Genomic DNA, 22,381 nt, shown 5'->3' with positions numbered 1-22,381 from the left:
CTGGGTATTGTCACATGTCACCTCCCGTCTGTCACATTCTTCCAGCATCACAGCCGCGCTCCTGTTTCTCTGTAAAGCCCATTTTCCTCTTTATTTCTTCTCTGCCACTTCCCGCCAGCCCCCTCCTATCCAGCTCCTACCTATTATAAAGGACCTCTTTCTAAATATCAATTAAGTGACAGCTATAATAAAAAGGATCCTTTGTAAGAGGAGCGTGCTGCTGAGTAAAAAGAAAATCTTTTATTGAAGTGATTTCCCCGAGCACACAGCAGGCCTGAACCACAATCCATATTCCTGCCTAAGCTAGCGCCACACTCTCCTCTACTAAATAAAGCTATATACCAGCAGCAATGGTGATATTCCCTGGTCCGCCAATAACCCTGGATAACAGTCAGCTTGGGGAAAAGTTTATCAGCATCCAATCAGGCCCTGGCTCTGCTGTGCTCAGGAAAAAAGGTGACGGTGTTGGATATTTTTTCCGGATTCTGAATATTAAGCTGCTAGATGGTATTTTCAGATCTGTGCTAGGATCCAAGTAGCTAGTATGGTTGAGGTAAGCCAGCATGTAAGTCCATAGGGAACAGTTACAGCAGTTACTGTAGATCATTGCAGAGAAAGTTTGGCGTTTTCCTAGAAGAATTGAATATAAAGGCCTGGCAACAATTCTAGGAATAGATAGTAGAATATAGATCCAAGGGATTTATCTGATTGTCGTTGTAGATCAGGAAGGAATTTCTCCTTATACCAGATTGAGATACGCTTTTATAAATGTTTCTTCAGCTCTCTATGGATCATCTGGGATATCTGGAAATACCTCTGTCATTTCTGAAGGTGAACTCAATGAATGCGTTGGTTTCCTCGGCCGCACAATGTGATTTGTGTAGAGGTTGCACAGAATACTTAGCTGCTGAGTGGTGAAGAGGTTATTTGGCTCCTTTAGTGGGGTTACAGAGAGTATTTACCTCCTCAGTGGTGAAGGGGTTACCGGGAGTATTTGGCTCCTCAGTGGTGAAGGGGTTACAGGGAGTATTTGGCTCCACGGTGGTGAAGGGGTTACAGGGAGTATTTGGGTCCTCGGTGGTGAAGGGGTTACAGAGAGTATTTACCTCCTCAGTGGTGAAGGGGTTACCGGGAGTATTTGGCTCCTCAGTGGTGAAGGGGTTACCGGGAGTATTTGGCTCCTCAGTGGTGAAGGGGTTACAGGAAGTATTTGGCTCCTCAGTGGTGAAGGGGTTACAGGGAGTATTTGGCTCCTCAGTGGTGAAGGGGTTACATGGGAGTATTTGGCTCCTCAGTGGTGAAGGGGTTACAGGAAGTATTTGGCTCCTCAGTGGTGAAGGGGTTGCAGAGTATTTGGCTCCTCAGTGGTGAAGGGTTTAAAGGGAGAATTTGGCTTCTCAGTGGTGAAGGGGTTAAAGGGAGTATTTGGCTTCTCAGTGGTGAAGGGGTTAAAGGGAGTATTTGGCTTCTCAGTGGTGAAGGGGTTACAGGGAGTATTTTTCTCCTCCATGGTGAAGGGGTTACAGGGAGTATTTGGCTCCTCAGTGGTGAAGGGGTTACAGGGAGTATTTTTCTCCTCCATGGTGAAGGGGTTACAGGGAGTATTTGGCTCCTCAGTGGTGAAGGGGTTACAGGGAGTATTTTTCTCCTTAGTGATGAAGGGGTTACAGGGAGTATTTGGCTCCTCAGTGGTAAAGGAGCTGCAGGGAGTATTTACCTCTTCAGTGGTGAAGGGGTTACAGGGAGTATTTGGCTCCTCAGTGGTAAAGGAGCTGCAGGGAGTATTTACCTCTTCAGTGGTGAAGGGGTTACAGGGAGTATTTGGCTCCTCAGTAGTGAAGGGTTACAGGGAGTATTTGGCTCCTTGGGGGTGAAGGGGTTACAGGGAGTATTTGGCTCCACGGTGGTGAAGGGGTTACAGGGAGTATTTGGCTCCTCAGTGGTGAAGGGGTTACAGGGAGTATTTGGCTCCTCAGTGGTGAAGGGGTTACAGGGAGTATTTGGCTCCTTGGGGGTGAAGGGGTTACAGGGAGTATTTGGCTCCACGGTGGTGAAGGGGTTACAGGGAGTATTTGGGTCCTCGGTGGTGAAGGGGTTACAGGGAGTATTTGGCTCCTCAGTGGTGAAGGGGTTACAGGGAGTATTTGGTTTCCCAGTGGTGAAGAGGTTACAGGGAGTATTTGGCTCCCCAGTGGTGAAGGGGTTACAGGGAGTATTTGGATCCTCAGTGCTGAAGGGGTTACAGAGAGTATTTACCTCCTCAGTGGTGAAGGGGTTACAGGGAGTATTTGGCTCCTCAGTGGTGAAGGGGTTACATGGGAGTATTTGGCTCCTCAGTGGTGAAGGGGTTACAGGGAGTATTTACCTCCTTCTTGGTTAAGGGGTTACAGGGAGTATTTGGCTCCTCAGTGGTGAAGGGGTTACAGGGAGTATTTGGCTCCTCAGTGGTGAAGGGGTTACAGGGAGTATTTGGCTCCTCAGTGGTGAAGGGGTTACAGGGAGGATTTGGCTCCCCAGTGGTGAAGGGGTTACAGGGATTATTTGGTTAAGGTATGAGCTTAGCAGGGGCCAGCATTGCAGACATTTAAAGAAACATACATGTATGAAGTGAGGGTCCCAGGAGGGAATGGTTGCTGCAGATAAGGGTTACAGGGGAAATGGATGTAGGGGGAGATGATGAAGACAAATTGAACAGCCAGACTCTGTTTGTTTATGTGTTGCCTCATTTCTGTCACTCCTGGTTACCACGCCGCGCTTCTCAGGGAAGCCAAACAATCAGGGAAAGCGCCTGGACGGTGTCTCCGCTACACGTGTGGCTGCGGATGGGGGGGTGCAGCTTACGCCCGTACAATGGATGCCAGAGAAACCGGTACTCTGTTTTCGAATAATAAGAGGGAAATGGAAGTTGAATGGATACTGAGTGACAATAGGTGGCTGAGAAAGGGACAACTAGGGACTAGGTTCAATTACAGTGTCAATGACAAGTGGTGACAGACGCTTACTGGAGGTGGAGGAGGGGTGCCAGCCTGCCAAAGACATGCGGCTCGATTCATAAAGAATGGGGGGTGTTTGGATTAAAAGTAATTCTGAACTAACTCTGATGCACATAATCCTGCACACTTTACAAACTAATGTTTATGAGCAGGAATTGCATAGTTTAGATATACAGAGTATGGTATTGGTCAGCCTACAGTCACCTGGCATTAAGGGCAACTCCGCTTTCGCAGAGATATAGTTAAATGCCTCTTTTCCTGGATTGGATCGTCAGTTTTTACTGCTAGTCACAGTCAATGGATTAGACCAGGTCCTCCTCTCAGTATCTAAAAGCAATGGCAGAGCAGCTGTTATGATTTCAGATACATCCCATTCTTTGTAAATGAAGCTCAGAACATGATATTTGTCTTGTAAAAGAAAATGCTGACATACAGAGGCATGTCTCAACCAGAGGAATCTCCTGTTACTTCCCAATTAGTGGGATCCTTCAATAGCGGGAGAATGTCAACGTTTTCAGCGTTAATTCTTCTGACTGCTAAAGCAATGGAAAGCGGAATCTGATCATTTGAGGGTTTTTTTTTAGGGTTCAGGCAGTTGTTACCTTGTATGTTGCCTGAAAGGTTCATTCCTCCTAAAACTAGTGCTTCAGTGTTCATTGGATACTGGAGAATTAAAATGTACCGGAGAAAATATAGCAAAAGGATTTATATTTAGATGGGGCTCCCTCCAGGCCCCTGTAGTCCATCTGCTCCCTCGATGTCCTGACTGTCTTCTCCGTTGTGCTGATGTCAGACCGCCTGTAAAGTCCATGACTGAGCTGATTCACGGGCTGCTGGGCATGTGTAATCCTGGCGGCGCGAACCCTATCGACCCTCATGACTGAGACTGTACAGACAGGTCTCTAGCCTGTAGGCTAGCAATTCATTCTGTTACTAGAGTAGGAAGGGGGGTGCATGTTGGAGCAAAAGGGTTAAGGACTGCTGTTCGCACACCAGTGCCTTACCCCAGGTATTTTTTAGCGGTCACCTAGGGCGAGTTCAATCCACTGTATGTACGTAGCTTTAGAGATAAACTGCAGTGAAAATAACATAATGAATAAAACTTGTAAATGATTTAGTCAGTGTTTGCTCATTCTAAAATCTTTCCTCTCCCCGATTTACATTCTGACATTCATAGCAGGCGGCAACATCTTTAGTCCTGCCTGGTGATCTCTGCATAGAACTCTCCATAAACGAACATTCCACAGAGGAAAATTTGGCTTGCTTGGCAGTTGGAAACAGCCATTATTTCCCACAATGCAGCAAGGTTACACAATAAACTGTTAGGATCTAGGTCCTGACATCACAGTGTGTGAGGGGTTTCACCACAACAGCAGCCATACAGATGATGATCTATTCGAGAATAGGAAAAGATTTCTCATGGAAAAGGAGGCATCGGCTTGGGATGAAGTTCAATCCTGGGTTAAAGTTCCTCTTTAAAAAGCTTAAAGAGAAACTCCGACCAAGGATTGAACTTTATCCCAATCAGTAGCTGATACCCCCTTTTACATGAGAAATCTATTCCTTTTCACAAACCGACCATCAGGGGGCGCTGTATGGCTGATATTGTGGTGAAACCCCTCCCACAAAGAAATTCTGAGTAGTACTCTTAGCAGTTTCCTGTCTGTGAACCTTGCTGCATTGTGGGAAATAGCTGTTTCCAGCTGTTTCCAACTGCCAAAAAAGCATGCAGCAGCTACATCACCTGCCAACAGTAAAAATGTCACCATGTAATAAATGTCAGAATGTAAATCAGGGATTTAAAATATTTTACAATGGGCAAACACTGACTAAATCATTTATACATAATTATTGTAAAAATGAAGCACTTTTTTATTACATTATTTTCACTGGAGTTCCTCTTTAAAGGTACCTATTAATGATCCAAACGCTTGACTGTCCAATCCGATTGTTAGAATTGGTCGGAAAAGATTGTTTGGGCCCACCAGTGGAGGGGGAAATGGTAAGCAATCCAATCAGATGAAAAGAATCATTCGAAATTCCTTAGATAGAAGGATTGATAGTACGTTCATTTGTTGTCAATCATCACCATCACCTGATCCGATCAACTGTAAGGAGACTGGACCATTAATGGGTAGTTAATGCCATTTCTCTGGTGGGGAAATCTCTACATTGAGTACCCAGAACCACCAGTGGCAACCATTGCAAGGGTCTATGGTATAATGGTGGCTGCATAGTATACTGGTTAAGGGCTCTGCCTCTGACACAGGAGACCTGGGTTCAAACCTTGGCTCTTCTTGTTCCTTAAGCCAGCATATATTCAGTAAGAAGTCCTTGGGCTAGACACCCTAACACTGCTACTGCCTACTAAGCGACCCCTAGTTTCTCAGTGACCGCTGAGAAACCCTGACCCCTAGCTGCAGCTATGACGTTTGAGTCTGCCAGGAGAAAAGTGCAATATAAATGTTATTTGTCTTGTCTATAATGCATGAGTAGAGCCCTTGACTTTGGTGGCAGTGTACCTCTAAAGGTACCAATAAGCACCATCAGTAGAGGCTGATGGGGACCCTAGGAGGGTCTCAGACCCATGGTGACTAAGCAACCTCTTTTCTGCACATTTGATATATTAAATATGAAGGGAAGAATTTTGATGTCACAATCATCCATTACCCAGCGGCATTTGTCAAATATTTCTCCAATCCATTGACAGATTAGCCCAGAACGCAGGTCGGTCTAGTTGAGTCTAGTTTCTGTACTATTTGCCTCAGGAATAGCAATCATCATACTTCAATTATCCAACAAATTCCACATTAATACGTTTCTCCTCTGAAGCATCTGCAGAATTCCTCTGCTGCTCAATAAAGAGAACCTGAACTGAGAGGAATAGATAAGTGGATATATGGATCCAAATCCGAAGTTAACTAAATCTCCACAGTTTTGAAATTTCCTGCTAACTCTTTATAATTTGGGCTGGATGCACTATCACAGAAGTGTGGGGATTCAGTTTCTGCACATAAACTATACATATTCTCGTACAAAAACTGACAAACTTATGTACACAGGGACACACACTTTCTTCAGACTACTTTGAGAGCCATATTGCATGGTAGCTAATGATGGTCATGTCTAGGAGAACTCGTGGAGAAGCATGTGATTCGTTTGGTCAGCTGTTAGATTTGCAAAGCTCTGATTTGCTGAGATCACATCCTGCTTTAGCACATGATCATGACTAGCGAATCAGAGACTTACACATCTATCACCTGACCAAACTGATCACATGCTTCTCCATGAGTTCTCCTAGCCATGACCATCACTAGTGTTCACCAAAGAAGCAAGATAAATTAGAATTACAGTTTAACCCAAAGGTTAGCATTGAAGACTAATATGTTATTGTTACTTCTGTTCTTAGGTGCCTTGGGTGTCCATTCTCCACGCCATGCAACCTCGGGACCTGCTAGTATTGGCCTGTGTCCTGCTGACCACTTATTATACTATTGCTAGAGGATCTTCTCCACCAACCCCTCGGGTGCAGCTCTCTTTCAGAGGTAAGAAGAACATGATAAAATACAGTGTAAGAGGCTGTTTGCTAGTCAATCTACCTATTCGTTGGACAACTAATGTAAGCTGTACCAAAAAGAGGTTAATGGATGGATGGGCAGCCCTATCATTGCAGGCCATGGAAACAGGAGAGTGCACTGTCTATCATGTATGTTTTTAGTAGTGATCATGTCTAGAAGAACTCATGGAGAAGCATGTGATCAATTTGGTCAGGTGATAGATATGTAAGTCTCTGATTTGCTAGTCATGATCATGTGCGAAAGCAGGATGTGATCACAGCAAGTCAGTTTTGCAAATCTATCAGCTGATCAGACAAATCACATGCTTCTCCACCAGTTTTCCTAGACATGACTATCACTGTTAATGTTTTTTGATCTGCTCATAAATGGTGTTATTGGAACGGTTGGCCTGGTCCTCATATCTGAGTTTATACTGTGCCTTGTGATTTATATTCTTTCTGAGCATACTATGTTGCATTTTTGCATATATACAGTTGTGTTTACCCAGCACATACATGTGTTGAAATGGAATTTATCATTGGAGGACATCAGCTAAACAGATCTGATTGTTATAAATATGTTCTGAGAAACATTCAGTGATATTTCGAAATCTTCTTGCTGTGTTTATAATTTATTGTAAACTAGTTTGTGGACAGGATCCGAGCTGCATTCTGCTCTTTCCATGTTTTGCCGCGCCAGATGTTGGTGCCCAAGTGGAGGCCTCATTGCCACATGCACTCATTCTGCCCAAAGGCCACGTGTTGTCTTTATGTCTCAGGGCCATGTTGCTTCCTTCTTCCCCAGGGCCACATACTGTCTTTTTCCCCAGGTTCACGTAAAGTCCTCCTACCTTAGAGTGACATACGGTTCTTCTGCCCCAGAGTTGCATGTTGTCTTGCCCCAGGGTCACTTATAGTCCTTCTACTTCAGGACCTTGTATGGTCCTTCTGCAGTATTCCTGTCCTACCCCAGTGACTTGTGCTGTTTCTGCTGCACGGTCATGTGTACTCCTTCTGTCTTAGGGCCATGTGCTGTTCACCTGCCCCAGGAATACATTTTATCCTTCTGCCCTAATGTCAGTGGCTCTAGAAGAAGACACACACATAGGTAAGGAAGTACCAGCATGCACAGTCAGAGCTGCTGACACCCAGGATCATGTACAGGCCTTCTGTCCCAGAACCACTAAGCATTATTTCCCCAGAGCAACATATGATCTTCCTGCTCCAAAGCCATATGCTGTTGTCCTGCCCCTGCCATATAGATGTCCAGCCCCAGGACCATGTTCAGTTCTTCTGAGCATGGTCTTGTGAGATACTCCTGCCCCTAAGTCTCTTGCAGTCTTCTTACCTCAGAGCCACATAATGATCTCCTACTCTATCACGTGTGGTCCTCCTGCCCCCAGGTTACATATAGTCCTTCTGCCCCGGGTGCATTTGTCATCCTTATGCTTTTGTAGTCTAGTTGATAGGGGATGCCCCCAAATTGTTGTGTTCATTACATGGTGTCAGCAATGCAAGATGGTATAAGCAGTATCATCAATATGGGTTGCTTCTGATTGGTGTAGGGAAGGGAGGTCACATCTTGTCTCCCTGAGCTGGTTCCTCTCTGATTTGTTCCTGTCTAGCTTTTTAGATTCTGGGCTTTTTTTTTTCCTCTCCAGCTACTAAGAATGGCTTTGGACCTGTTTGATGTGGGATCATTAGGTCTAAGACTTTTCACACAAGATTTTGGCTTCAGAAACATTTAAAAGAAAAACGTTACATCTGTCTGTCTTATAATGCACACATATGTCGGCATAGAACGCATACTATTTTCTGTTTGATGGGTTTATGCACAATTCTCCACTTGTGCAGTGGAGAGGATCATTAATAATACCGTCCGTGAGTCTTCCAGCCTCTGGGAATGCACCTATGTATTGTGTATGATCTTGCTATAATCGTAGAATGGTGATATAGGCATAAAACAGAGAGCAGACTCAGAACTTCCTCTCTTCTCTAAAAGATAAGCAACAGCATAGTAACCTTTACAAAAAAATATTCCTTGTTACAGCTTATAGAACACCTTCAGAGCACCTGCAATTTAGTTACTTCCTGGTTTGCTGGGAGCAAAGAAAGGGTTAACTTCCTATGTATACATATTAGCTGTCAACTCGACAGACTTGGCAGACAGGTGCAAACTCAAATTACACTAGCTCATTACTTGCTTAGAAGGGAGAACTAGACATGCTGTTCTCTATAAACACATACAGGGTGGACACAGGTAGATTGCTCTGTGTTCTCCCTCTCTCCTGTGCAAGAGTTCAAGTCTGCTTTAAAGCGGAAGGAATTTGTGATTATTCAGGTGGAGTGAGCATAGGCACCAAAAGACTGAGAATAAATGAGGAATTCCAATTCAGCGGAATTACTTTATCTTCCCAATGTCAATGTGATGTGAGAGAAACTCTTAGCAATAATGCACTTGATTTTCTTAGACAAATGAATAACAGATTTCAAATGCCTCAAACATTACATCTGCTTTTAGTGTTTAGCTTCCTTATTTTCTGTCTCTGCTATATTAAAGTAACCCTCACAAATAAGCTGCATTTACTTGGCCAAAGTATTTGCAACAATCACAACTGAGTAGAGGTAATCACTGAGATGCAAATAGCTCTAGCTTTTGCAGATTTCATGCAAGCTAAATGCAGCTTGGATCAGGCAACTCACAAGCACTTCCTACAAATTGTAATTGGTTAACACTGTCTAAAGTTTGTGTTAAATTTACCTAGAATCTGGGATTAGTAGAATCTCATTGACCGACTCTATAACTGATGCATTATCTGGAATATGAGCCTGGTATAACATACAATTAAACACCTGTCTCCCAAGTCTGTATTGACTGTATAGGTTTTCTACCTGCCTTTGATCCAAAGTAATGTTATCCTTGTAAAAATAATGGTTTCCCACTGGTTACAGCAGTTAGGACTGGAAGCAGCCATCTGGCATAATAATGTAACATACAGTTCATTCTGTAAGCACTGCAATGCAACCTTCCTGATTGTACAGCGTTCTATCAGTTTAGCTTGCACACAGAAGCTCACTGCTATACATGAGTTTTATTTGCTGCAGGCAAGGATAATACAACAATCTCTGGAAGCCTGGAGAGCTCGGTGTGCACAGGTCTGTGACTGATAAATCTCCCAGGAGAAAATAAAAGTTAACCTGTTAACCCTTGCTGACACTTTCTTCTGAAAAACTGTTCTAAATACTTATTTCTCCCTCAGTTCCGTAAGATTAGCTACGCTATTAATACGGTAGTTCCGCTTTAAAACAGATAGAAAAAAAGACTGTTAGTGCAGAGAATGACATTAGACAATTATAGAGAGAGAGAGGATAATAAACCCTCCATAAATGTATTGAAATAAATCATTATCTCTGAACGTGGCAACCAGCCAGGCAGGTTTCCTGAGAAACACAAATATTTCGAAACTGCAGCGTTAAGTGTGGAATAATGACACTCAGTTAAGTGGAGAGCGCTTGTGAGGAAGACGGGTGATCTGCCTGGAGGGACGGAGAAATCACATGTGAGGAGCAGGAGTGCCGCATGCTTATTGGCTGTACTCTCTCCATTCTTGTACAGTGGCCATTGAGTGCCAGAGAATAACTGGGTGGAATGTGATGTTTCTGCAGAGTGAGTGATCTCCCCAGTGTGTGCATGCAGCTTCTGCGCTCACTACCAATGACTCATTTCTTTCTCCTCTCCCGACTGGCACTTACTCCGCTATTTTCTGCTTTCACTCTAAGCATTCTGATTCACTAAAGACTTAAAGGGACTCTGTTGTGGTTCCAAGCATGTGGATGTTGTTTCTTGCCCGACTGAAAGCTGTGTTGAAATTGGATCATAGGAAGGTCAGACCTGCAGCCCTGCCAAGCCTGTATGTTAATTTCCTCATCGCCCCTTCTCTACTGATGAGTCGTGCTGTCTAATCTCTTGTGTGCTGTCCTCTGCTTTTCTCAGGCTTGGTCTGGGCAGCACAGAACACACAGAGCAGTTGACTTGTCTCTGCACACAGAGGACAGACAGCATGACTCATCAGAAGGCAGGAGACCAGTAGGGAATTAGCAGAGAGAAGAGAGGACAGATCTGCAGATCTGACCATGGTATGGTCACATTTTATCACGGTTTCTGCCTGGCTGGACTAAAAAGGATACATGTCCCTTGCTGCAGCTCCGCTCTCCGCCAGTCTCCCAGGGTTCCCTTCATAGCGGCTGCTGGCTTCTGTGCATGCGTTAGTGCGCAGCCGTGCTGCTTGCAGTTACACTTCTGCATCTGGGAGCATGCGCAGAAGCCGCCAACCTTTGCTGGGTCATTTAGGATATGAATAAGAAAAAAACACGTTGAAGGTTTTGATATGTGCTACAGTTCCACTGCAGGAATATTTTTCCATGAATTAAGGCCAGTAGTACTGCATGTGAATGAATGAATCAGCCATACTGTAACTGTGGTATAATGAGGCACCGCCGTCCCTCTGTCTGCTTTAACAGTACTGAGGTGTTCCGAGTCCTCTGACTCCCTCCTCTTCCATATTCCTTTTTTTTCTGGCTTTTCCTCTGTCTCTCTCCCCCCCTTCCTCTTTTCTCTTTCTTATAATGAGTGAGCGTTGGGGGTCCCTTGACAGCCGCGGTACAAGCAGTTATAATTATCTGCCAATCTCGGCCTTTCTCTTTCCCACTAAGAGCTGCTTGTGGTTCAGCCGCCTTCCCAACCTGATATTAGGCAAATGCAGCTCCTTCCATCCCCCCTTCCTTGTCTTTTTCTCATCTTTCCCGCTCCCAGTGCCATACAGGTAATGTTTCCCGCTCCCAGCAACTTACAGGTAATGTTTCCCGCTCCCAGTGCCATACAGGTAATGTTTCCCACTCCCAGCAACTTACAGGTAATATTTCCCACTCCCAGCTCCATACATGTAATATTTCCCACTACCAGCTCCATACAGGTAATATTTCCCGCTCCCAGTGCCATACAGGTAACCTTTCCTGCTCCCAGCACCCTCCAGGTAATATTTCCTGCTCCCAGCACCCTCCAGGTAATATTTCCTGCTCCCAACATCATCCAGGTAATCTTTCCCACCCCCAGCACCATTTAGGTAATCTTTCCCACCTCCAGCTCCATACAGGAAGAAATATATATATATTCAAATAAACTGGCTGTTCAGTTCTCAGCTGGAAGAAACTTGCTGAAATCATAACGCCAAAGTCCCGTCCTACCCCTTTATAGCCCTGTCACACTCTGCCCTCTTCATCATATATTAATGTATTTATATTACTGAGGTAATGGCGTCCTGCACACACTGATACCTCATCCTCATTATACAGAGTAAACATCCCACATTACACTCCCGACTTCTCTCTGAACAGAAATTGTCAACCACCCAGAAGCCTTTTGGTTTACTTGGTTCACTTCCAAAATTGCTTTTAAATAACAGAAGAGAGCGATGTAATTCAGCAATCTCTTGTTCTCATCGCTCCCCAACTTGTCAGTCCTCCCTGGAGGGGTTTCAGCCCCCCTCCCCCGTCATATCTCTGGCTGCGGCCTGATCTCTAAATCACGGCTTTATATGCAGAGCGATTGTCCACAAGGCGATATTCCTGGAGGTAACATCCGCAGGTAATTCTGTGCATGTGTTCTGTTCCTCTCAGAAGGCGCCACAGATGGTGAAATACCGCAGATCTCGCACCGTGCGCTGTAATACTCTACATATGGCGTCATATTCCTGTGGGTAATCCTCGGCATATGGTTTAATATTGGGAGAGTTAATACTCTGCATATGTGCGATATTGCCTACGGAAATGATCTGCACATGCTGAAGCATTCCTAGAAGGAACCCTGATACAAATAATGATGGGCAGCACAGTGGCATAGTGGCTAGCAGCGCAGGCGTCCTGGCTACCAATCAAAGTGATGCTCTGTCTCTAGGGACTCAAGTATTCCTTGTTTTTATGGAGCAGGTTTGTTTTTTTTAGGGTGTTTTTCACTGTCCAGAAACACAATGCGTAGTGTGTGTATGTATATACTGTATATGTGTGCAGTGTACAGAGGTGTGTGTGTGTACATGTGTACAGGATAGGGACTTTAGGTTCGTTCTTAACCTAAATCCATTCTTGTTCTTAACCTAAATCCATTCAAGTTGGAACAAATAAATTCTAAAGTCAACAAGCGAGATGGGGACTGTACATTAATTCTAGTTCCCCCTGCCCTCCCCAATATTGCTTCCCTAGTGCCTAGTAGTTTGCACCCTACCTCCCCAATATAGGCTCCCTGGTGCCTAGTGCTACCCCCTCCCCTTTCACTATTATAACTTCCCTGGTGCCTAGTAGTTCCAACCCCCTCCCTCCTCCTTCCAAAATATAGCTTCCCTGGTGCCTAGTAGTTTCCCCCCTCCATCTGTAATATAGCTTCCCCTGAGTTTCCACTCCTCTCTCCCCAATAAAGCATCCCTGGCGCCTTGTAACCCATCCCCCCTCCCTCTCGCTTCACTTTCCAAATATAGCTTCCCTGTTGCCTAGTAGTATCCCCCACCCCAAATATAGCTTCCCAGGTGCTTAGTATTTTCCAGCCCCCTCCCTCCCCCTTTCCAAATATAGCTTTCCTGTTCCCTGGTAGTCCCCCCCCCCCCCCCCCCCCCCCAGGATAGCTTACCCTTTGTTTAGATTCCTCTCATCTCTCCCCAAGATAGCTTCCCTGGTGCCTAGTGCTCCCCCCTTCCCATGGACCACAACAAGTGTAAAAGGGGCCTTAAATGTACCCGGGGCAAAACTCGGGGCAAAAGAGGATACTTACCTAAGAAGGGCCTCTGGATCCTGAAGAGGCTTCCCATGCTATCCTCCAGACCTCCACTGCCGCTCGCGGACACACAAAGCAATCCTTGCTGAGCTACACTTCCAGCCCGAGGGTAAACGTAGCACACAGTAAGGCCCGGTTCACATTAGCGGTGGCCGTCCGGAATCGCCGTGCCGGAGCCGGACCGCTTTCAGAACGGACGGAACGGACGCACGGCATGGCAATGAAAGCCTATGCGTCCGTTCACATGCGTCCGTTCTGCCGGACCGGAGCCGGACCGGATCCGGGCCGGATCCGGACTCCGGCGTCCGTTCCAACATGCGCTATTTTTTGGTCCGGCTCCTCCGGCAGCCGTATCCGGAGCGGAGCCGGACTGCACCATCCGGCCAATACAAAGCAATGAGAGCCGGAGAGCGCACAACACACTGGCTACAAAAACCGGACGTTCTACCCCACTTCCTATGCATTTTGGATGGGGACCACATGGGCCCAGCAAAGAGTGGGGCAGCAGCGATTTCATGCTGGAGCTCTTTTTGCCAGCAACATGTCTGATATGTGAAGGAGGCGAACAACAGAGAGAATTCCCAGGTTTACGAGTAAAAAATGCCTGGATCCATGGTCCCAACTGCAGTCTCTGTATCCACGGATGGTCTCCACACGTCCACCTGTCTCCAACAATGACCCCAGACCCTTCTGCTGACCTCCCAGACCCCAGGTAAACCTCCCAGACCCCAGGTAATTAAAGGGTGTTATCTCCTTAAGAAACCGGATCCGGACCGCAACCGTGTTCACACCGCACGGAAACCGGATGCAAACGGACCGGATCCGGACCGGATCCGGATAGGAACCGTACGGATCAGGTCCGGTCCGGATACGGTGCGGTCCGGACATCCGGTGCGGTTTTTACTAAACCGCAAGTGTGAACGGGGCCTAAGCCAGAGCCGCATGTGCTTTAGCAGCACGACCGCACTCATGCATGAAGAGGAGCGAGGTCTGAATCTTCCAGAGGGTCACAGTGAGTGGTGGTCTGCAGGAGGACACAGGAAGTCTCTTCAGGATCCAGAGGCTTGTGTTTTGTTTTGTTTTGAAAACCCCTTTTTAGTGGACCCACCAGTTCTGATCCAGAAAAAGTTAAAACAGAGTGCCGAGACAACTGGTTTCTGCATAACAGAGAGGAAACCCTTACCTGACCTCACTGAGCATCAGATTAACACTCTGGATCCAAAGAATCCCTTGTAGTTAGGTCAGACTGTGAAAAGCTTTCTGTATAAAGACATTTTACATTTGGTTATAGATTTTGCCATTAATACTTCCTGTTGTAAGATATCCCACAGCTTAACATAAACTCAGAACACAAAGAACCCTTTCTATACTGATGGTACAAAAAAAAAAATCTCCTTTTCTCCATTGGAATCTGATACCCCTCTGTGCTTTTTACAGTCCTGGATATTCAGTGCAACGTTTTGACTCTGAATTAATGTATTTGTATCAATTAGAACAGTTTTAAAGCAAACCTGAACTGACATGTGACAGTCCTACCTAGAACTCATCTGTGTTTCAATACGAGGCTTAGTAAACCAGTGTTTAATATGTGCAGTCATAAAGGTCGAATTGTAGTGGCAGCTCTCCTGAAAAACAATTACAGTCCAAAACACTTGTATCTGTATGAACAAACACTCCTGATAACAAGATAGTGTTAAAAAGTTCAAAAGGTTATAATTTCTCTGTGTGGGAGCTGAAGGAACTTGTGTCGCACTTACATGGCTGCTGTTCACAATGCAGACTTAGAATGTCACCCCTAATACTGCAAATAAGAATATGAGACTGCAGGACAGTTCTATTTACTATTATTATCACATACATGTAATTATCTCCTACATTTATCTTCAGTTCAGGTTTGCTTTAAGTTGTCCTGTGTTCAGTAAGCTTGTTACACAAATAGAAATTACTGGGTAATGTGCGTTATGTAGTTTGTGTAACATCAGGTAAAATGTGTGCATTGTCTGCGCATGAACATTTTAACAAAGTTCACGTTTTTTTACTGTAGGGGGGTAAATAGTTGAACTTACCTGGGGCTTCTAATGGTCCCCCACAGACATCCTGTGCCTATGCAGCCACTCACCGATGCTCCGGCCCGCCTCCAGTTCACTTCTGGAATTTCAGACTTTAAAGTCAGAAAACCACTGCGCAGCCATGTCCTCGCTCACACTGACGTTACCAGGAGTGTATTGCGCAAGCCCAGTATGGTTTGCGCCTGTGCAGTACGCTCCTAGTGACGTCAGCGGGAATGAGGACACGGCTGCGCAGGCACTGTGGTTTTCCAACTTTAAAGTCGTAAGTTCCAGAAGTGAACCGATGGCGGGGCCGGAGCATCGGTAAGTGGCTGCGTGGGAACAGGATGTCTGCGGGGGACCATTAGAAGCCCCGGGTAAGGTCAACTCTATGTTTTCCCCCGACCCCCCTACAGTATTCCTTAACCCCCTTGGCGGTATGAAAAATACCGCCAGGGGGAAGCGCAACAGTTTTTTTTATTTTTTTTTTTTTTTTTATCATGTAGCGAGCCGAGGGCTCGCTACATGATAGCCGCTGCTCAGCGGCATCCCCCCAGCCCCGCCGATCGCCTCCGGCGATAGGCGATCAGGAAATCCCGTTCAAAGAACGGGATTTCCTGGAGGGCTTCCCCCGTCGCCATGGCGACGGGGCGGGATGACGTCACCGACGTCACTGACGTCGGGACGTCATTGGGAGTCCCGGGCCACCCCTCGGCGCTGCCTGGCACTGATTGGCCAGGCAGCGCTGGGGTCTGGAGGGGGGGGGGGGGCCCGCGCCGCAGCAGATAGCGGCGATCGCAAAGGGGCCGGCGGCGATCAGAGTGCTGGCGCAGCTAGCAAAGTGCTAGCTGCGTCCAGCAAAAAAAAAATTATTAAAATCGGCCCAGCAGGGCCTGAGCGGCACCCTCCGGCGGCTTACCCCGTGTCACACACGGGGTTACCGCTAAGGAGGTTAATACATCCTTATGGTGCAGCCCGTCCTTTACATTCTGGATGTGGCCACCCCGATTGGTAAATACAAGGATTGTAGAAATCTGGTGTCACGTGTCTCCTTTTTTACACATAACGGAATTTTATTTGGGTTTGCATCTACTTCTTGGTATTGAGTATCGCTGTCCAGTTTATTGTTTCCAAGGAGATGGAGAGAGATGACCTCATTAAGTTCATGATACTTCTCCATAGTCAGTAGAGTAGACCGTTCAGACTGCAGACCGTTCAGACCGCATGCGGACCGCAACGCGTACGAACGCACGCCATCCGCGTTCGTATGCATTGCGTGGCTGATCCCATCACTGAAAAGTGAATGGGACAGCCACGCGTTTTTACAAAAAATGCGTGCAGCATGCGTTCCCGGACCGCACAGGTCCGGAACGCATGCAGTGTGAACATCAGACATTGCACTGCATGCAATGTCTGATGTCGTGCGTGTCGGCCACCTGCACGCGTTTCCAAAACGCGGCTGGAAACGCGTGCAGTGTGAACGGGGCCTTGGAGAGGTGAAACAGGAATTACAACACTACTGGTTTTAAATAGTGGCATCGCCCTTATTTACACACCATTTATCACATAGGGTGACATCTTTAGTGCTGTCAGGTGCAGCTCTGCTGAATGTTTGTATCTTCGGTGTTCTGAAGGCAGTAGAAATAATACCTTGTCTCCCAGAATGCTATGGGAGGGGAATTTCGCATAGCTAAAGCCTGGTCTAAGCATCACTGGGAGGTCAGGGCTACATACCAATATCTATAGTTAAAAGGCCCGCCCTGCTCTCTGAAGTCTGTGCACGTGCTGCGCAAGTGCGCCAGGCACAACGCACAGACAAAGGAGGACGCAGCGACAGGAAGTTTATTACTGTATATAGGATAGGAAGTGTTTCTGGTGCTAAAACCAGTATAAGGTAGGTATCATGATTAACTCACTATATTCTACTTTATATCACTACGCTGCCTCTTTAACCTGCTCTGGTTTAGAGACTGATGTCAATGGATCTGTATACTGTGCCGTCACATCTATATAAATACATATAACAATAGTATTGCTGTGATATAATTGGGCTGTCATCTCCTTTGGGCCGGAGGCAAATATGAGTAATTGTGTTTACTGTGTAAAAGTTTGGTGCTCTATAAATATTTATAACACACAAACTCTTCCCACAATCCTCTGCAGGAAGCGTGCGCGCTTTAAGCCGCCCGCTGCCGCCGTACATCTGGAGAATCACTTGGATGGCTGTGAACCTCCTTGCTAATCCTATATGTGCTGCAGTAATTCAATATACAAGCTAGACGAGGAAACGGTTTATGTTCTCCTGGCCGCAGACGCAGCACGGTAGTTGAGGAGGAAATCTGTCAACTGTCTGCAGCGGGTATGTCACACTGGGCCACATGCGGCCCTCTTAAGCCTGCTTCGTGGCCCTCTGACAGTTTAAGTATTCTGATGGAATGTGGCCTCCAACTGTCCTGAAGCTCCTTAAAGTGCAACTCTGAGACCAAAAAATCTCAGCTCAGGATACCCCTGCCCTATTTAAGAGTTGACCAATCCAACCAATCAATTGCCTGTATACTGTATACTGGGTACTACATACAGTTCAGCACCAGTATCTGTTCATACATAGCACCAGCATATAATGTTTTTTTATTTGGTGTGCGTTGGAAGAGGGGTAGTCTTATACGGCGAGTATATCCCAAATTCTATATTTTAACTGGAAAAGTAGGGGGGTCGTCTTATACGCCCAGTCGTCTTATACGCCGGAATATACGGGTATTTATACATATGTTTGTGTTTTGTTTTTTAATAAAAAAATAATCACCAAGCAGAAGGTGATGAAGTGGTTGAGACCCCTTCATTATTTAATATTGTGATTTATTATGCTTATGTGAGAGAATTGCGCTCAAGCTGCAATCACTTAAAGGACACCCGAGGCGAAAATAAACTAATGAAATAAACTATTGTATCTATCTTCCTTCTTCTAAAAATAAACTTAAAAGATATTCCACAGTTTTATTTTATGTTGAAATCTACTTTCTAAGTTTTAAATGTTTTATTGTTTTTGCTCAATGACACATTCATTGAAGTATTCCAGAGCTAAAATCTATGAAGTATTGACCCTTTTTATCGCTTTCCTGCTCTCAGAAGCCATTTTCTGCTAGGAAAGTGTTTTATAGTTGGAATTTCTTATCAGTGAGGGTCACACTGTAGTCACTTCCTGTCTGAGTCAGTCACTTACATACCTGATATTTAACTCTTTCAGGCAGAGAAAGAAAAACAGTATAGTTATTTGAGTGCTAGGTACATAGGTATTATTTGTGTGCTAGGTATTTGTGTACATACACATGTCTGTCTCATCATGTCACATGTCACCTCGGGTATCCTTTAAAACCTTTATTCAGTAGCTGCAGAGCCATTGGTCCTGTGCAAATGTTACACTGCACTTCCCCCAGCACTGTATGTATAATAATCGCTTGATACAGGGCCCCAAAACCAGCTTTCTGGGAATAGTCAGTGTCTGAAAGAGGTGTGAGCAGAGGAGAAGGAAGGGTGAGTTAAAGTAAACCTGAGACAAATTGCATCAAGGGATTTTTACTTACCTGGGGCTTCCTCCAGCCCCCTGTAGTCTGTCTGCTCCTTGGAGTCCGTCCAGTCCTCTCCATTGTGGCACTTCGAGGCCTGAGAGTGCGCAGTTTTTCTGGCCTCTTCACGTGCCTGGTCCTAGCCTGCACACCCCCCAATCACACTCGCATAAGCGCAAGGATATTGCACAAGCGCAGTTACAGTCTAAATGAATTAGGCATGCGCAGAACCATCAGAGGATGCGCGCAGCTGGGGCAGAGCATGCGCAGTGGTCCCAGACTGGCTCAGTCGGTTTCTTTTCCGCGGCTGACAGTCACTCATTGGAGAGAACCAGGAGGACACAAAGGAGCAGTTAGACTACAAGGGGGCCGTAGGAAGCCCCAGGTAAGTATAAATTATTTTGCTTTCAATGTCACAGGTACACTTTACATTAAAATAAACTGCAGCATACAAATATCATATGTCCTAGTACAACAAACTGTAGAAATAGCAGCGCAATAATACTACAGCATTGTCACACTCTGTGCACACCTCTCTGCCATTCTGTGCCATGGAAATCCCAGTCAGGTGGTGTTCTGTCACAGGATGATGTCCCAGTGAGACTTTATTGACTATAAACACTGTAATGTCATTTACATGTTAATTATCTCCCGAGCATTACAAGCCCATAATTAGAAGCTAATTGACACAGACAGGCTGTAATGGGTTTTCCTGGCACACTATAAAATCCTGAGGGGTGCCCAGGGATGGGGAGGGGCCTGTGTCACTTCAGAAGAGGGGGTGGCCATCTGTCTGCTCACCTGAATCCGGTCATTATCAAGGGGCCAATCAGAATTCTGCATCATCTGCGATATGTCACTGTGATCAATGTATAATGTTTATTTTCCATTTACTATAAGCACCAGTGATATTTTTAGCCTAGATTATCTGACAGACATTTTTTGAAGCATGCAGAAGGATAGAAGAAAAAAATAGTTGCTGATTTTTCTGTATGAATTATGTTGATGTGAGATTCTGTTTTCCCACATGTGCATCTCCACGATGCACACATATTTTAGTGTGTTTACATTGATTAATGTAGGAGTTTTTACAAATGAGACCAGACAGACTGAGACTGGCGGGAGTCCAGGCCTTATCTCGCTCGCAGAAATAAACCGCATGTTACGAAAATCACACTTCACATGGATCGAGGCGTTTGTGTAAAGTAAAACCTGCCATAGCACAAATGTACGATAATGTATGATGTCATAAAGTCGCACGTAGAACCTGCCATAGCACAAATGTACGATAATGTATGATGTCATAAAGTCGCACGTAGAAGCTGGAGGTGAACAAGAGCATTGTGGGTATTTCACAGTTATGGACACTGGAGGTCCTGCACAAACACAGTCTGTGACACCATTAACGATTGTTACAGTGACATTGCGGAGAATGAGTGCTGTACAGACATGCTGTAGCTGAGCAGCGTGTAGGGGAGGAGGCACGATGGGGCAGGGCATGAACAATCAGCTAAGTATATGCACCATGAGCTAGTTTCTTTAATCCTCTTTTAGCAATCTGCCATGGAGAAGATATTGCTTTAAACCTCGTACACATGCACAACAACTGTTGCCTGGCTGTTGACGGAACTCAACAGATTGGGGGCCAGCAGGCTAGCAACGCTTTTGGTTGCTATGTAAGGGGGAGGAAAGGTGATGGCGCATTGCACAATAGAGCGGTACGGAGAAGGTGGGGTGAGAAGAACAATGTTGTCGGCCAAGACAATCCCGTCAGCCAGATTGCCTGCTGATGCACCAAGGGGGAGATCGGGGCAGCTGTACACGCAATACGTTCTTGGCAGAACCACCTAGAGTGTGTACGAGGGTATAAATACACTGTACCTGGCCTGAGTAAAGGCAGCCATACATCAGGTGATTTTATGGGCCGATCAACCTTCTGATTCAGTAATTTATCAAATCTGAGGAAAATCGATGCTGCAATATGTCCGCCCGATTGATGTTTCGATTGATGTAGGTAAAAATCAGTTGAAAGAATTGATTGGGCAAGCTGGAAAATCTCATCTGGAAGTGCTCGGTCGTGTGCGCGGCAGTAACGGCGTTAGATATCATGGTGATCGAAATTGAACCTTGTGTGACGTCATATGGTGGACAGGGGAGATTTAAGGGAGCACGGGGGGAGGGGGAGGGTATTAGGCTGATTTTGTAAAAGAAATCCGTCTGCAGTGTATAGGCAGGCAACAGATCCCTCTTTGATCCGATTTGATCGGAAAGAGATCTGTCTCAAGGTCGATCTGCCCATACATCACCTGATGTATGGGCACCTTAACCTAGACCTGAACTCTTGCACAGGACAGAAGGCAAAAAGAGAAATGCACCCTGTATGTACTTAGAGAGTGTAGCCTAATTCCCCCTCATCTGTAACTAATCACAATCGTAATTTGATCTTCCAGTTGTGTCAGCTGACTGCCAAGGCAAAGCAGCAAATTTGTAATACAGGATGAAAGCAGGAAGTAGATACACTGTAAATTTATTGCAGGATTAACAAAGAAATGTTTTTCTTAAAAGGTTATTATGCTGTTGCTTATATTTTAGAGCAGAGAGAAAGTTCTGAGTTCAGGTCCAAACATAAATACGAAGCAGCCTGAGCATGCATAAATGACAAACATGGCAACCCCCATGTGGAGATCTGTGTACAAGCCTTCCATACAAACAAGACAGATGAGCTCATTTACATAAAGCTGACCTCATTCGTATGCCTATAGAAGAGCAGCCGTTCCATGCTGAATATCTGACGTATGGAGGAATGCACCTCGCAGTCCTGTCAGGGAGATCAGGCTGGATTAGCACCTGGGAGAGGTCAGAGATCAGCATGAGCTTTATCAGCCATTCATTGGAGGAGAAAACATGTCCCTAATCTTCATAAAGAGAAGACAACTGATAAAAGGCTGGGGTGGGAGTGACAGCTGCCAGTCACCCCTCTGCTGATCAATGGCCCCCTCTTTGTGTACGCTCATCCCTTTCTTGCCTTTCAAGGGAAGAGGGTCGAGAAGGGGTTAAGCAAGTGGGTGTCGCCCATCTGTCAGAGGCTGTCAGCGCCATTGTATGGGGGCTTAGAGTGGAGGGCTTGGAGTAGACGTAGGTGGGACCATGTTGTATTTACTAAGTGACCCTTCAGCAGCAAAGAGTCTCTGCTGATGACCTGGGATATCTTCTGTGAGGGTGAAATTAGGATTTGATGGCGTCTCTAGATGGGACTTTTTTTTTTTGTGAATTGTCATCTGGTGCATTGGTGAACAGGGACTCCTTAGAGATACAGCTAGATGATAACAAGCCTATTGTGCTTGGTAGGAAACGGTGATGCTTGTATCACACTTTAGTTGGGTTAACTTAAAGTATCGGCC

At 45.6% G+C, this 22,381-nt stretch overlaps 1 protein-coding gene across 6 annotated transcripts in view; it reads left to right on the top strand.

Annotated features, from left to right (window-relative positions):
- Window positions 1-22,381, top strand: part of SEMA3F (semaphorin 3F) — a 165,874-nt gene that overhangs the window by 56,680 nt on the left and 86,813 nt on the right. For all 6 annotated transcript variants that reach the window (XM_068252952.1, XM_068252950.1, XM_068252949.1 and 3 more), the window contains one exon: window positions 6,403-6,538. In XM_068252952.1, the coding sequence (XP_068109053.1) occupies window positions 6,430-6,538 (109 nt within the window). In that variant the 5' untranslated portion in view covers window positions 6,403-6,429. The remainder of the gene's footprint in view (window positions 1-6,402; window positions 6,539-22,381) is intronic.

This window comes from Hyperolius riggenbachi, chromosome 9 (genome assembly GCF_040937935.1).
Source record: "Hyperolius riggenbachi isolate aHypRig1 chromosome 9, aHypRig1.pri, whole genome shotgun sequence".
Lineage (NCBI taxonomy): Eukaryota > Metazoa > Chordata > Amphibia > Anura > Hyperoliidae > Hyperolius > Hyperolius riggenbachi.
This window is presented reverse-complemented; position numbering and strand designations above follow the sequence as displayed.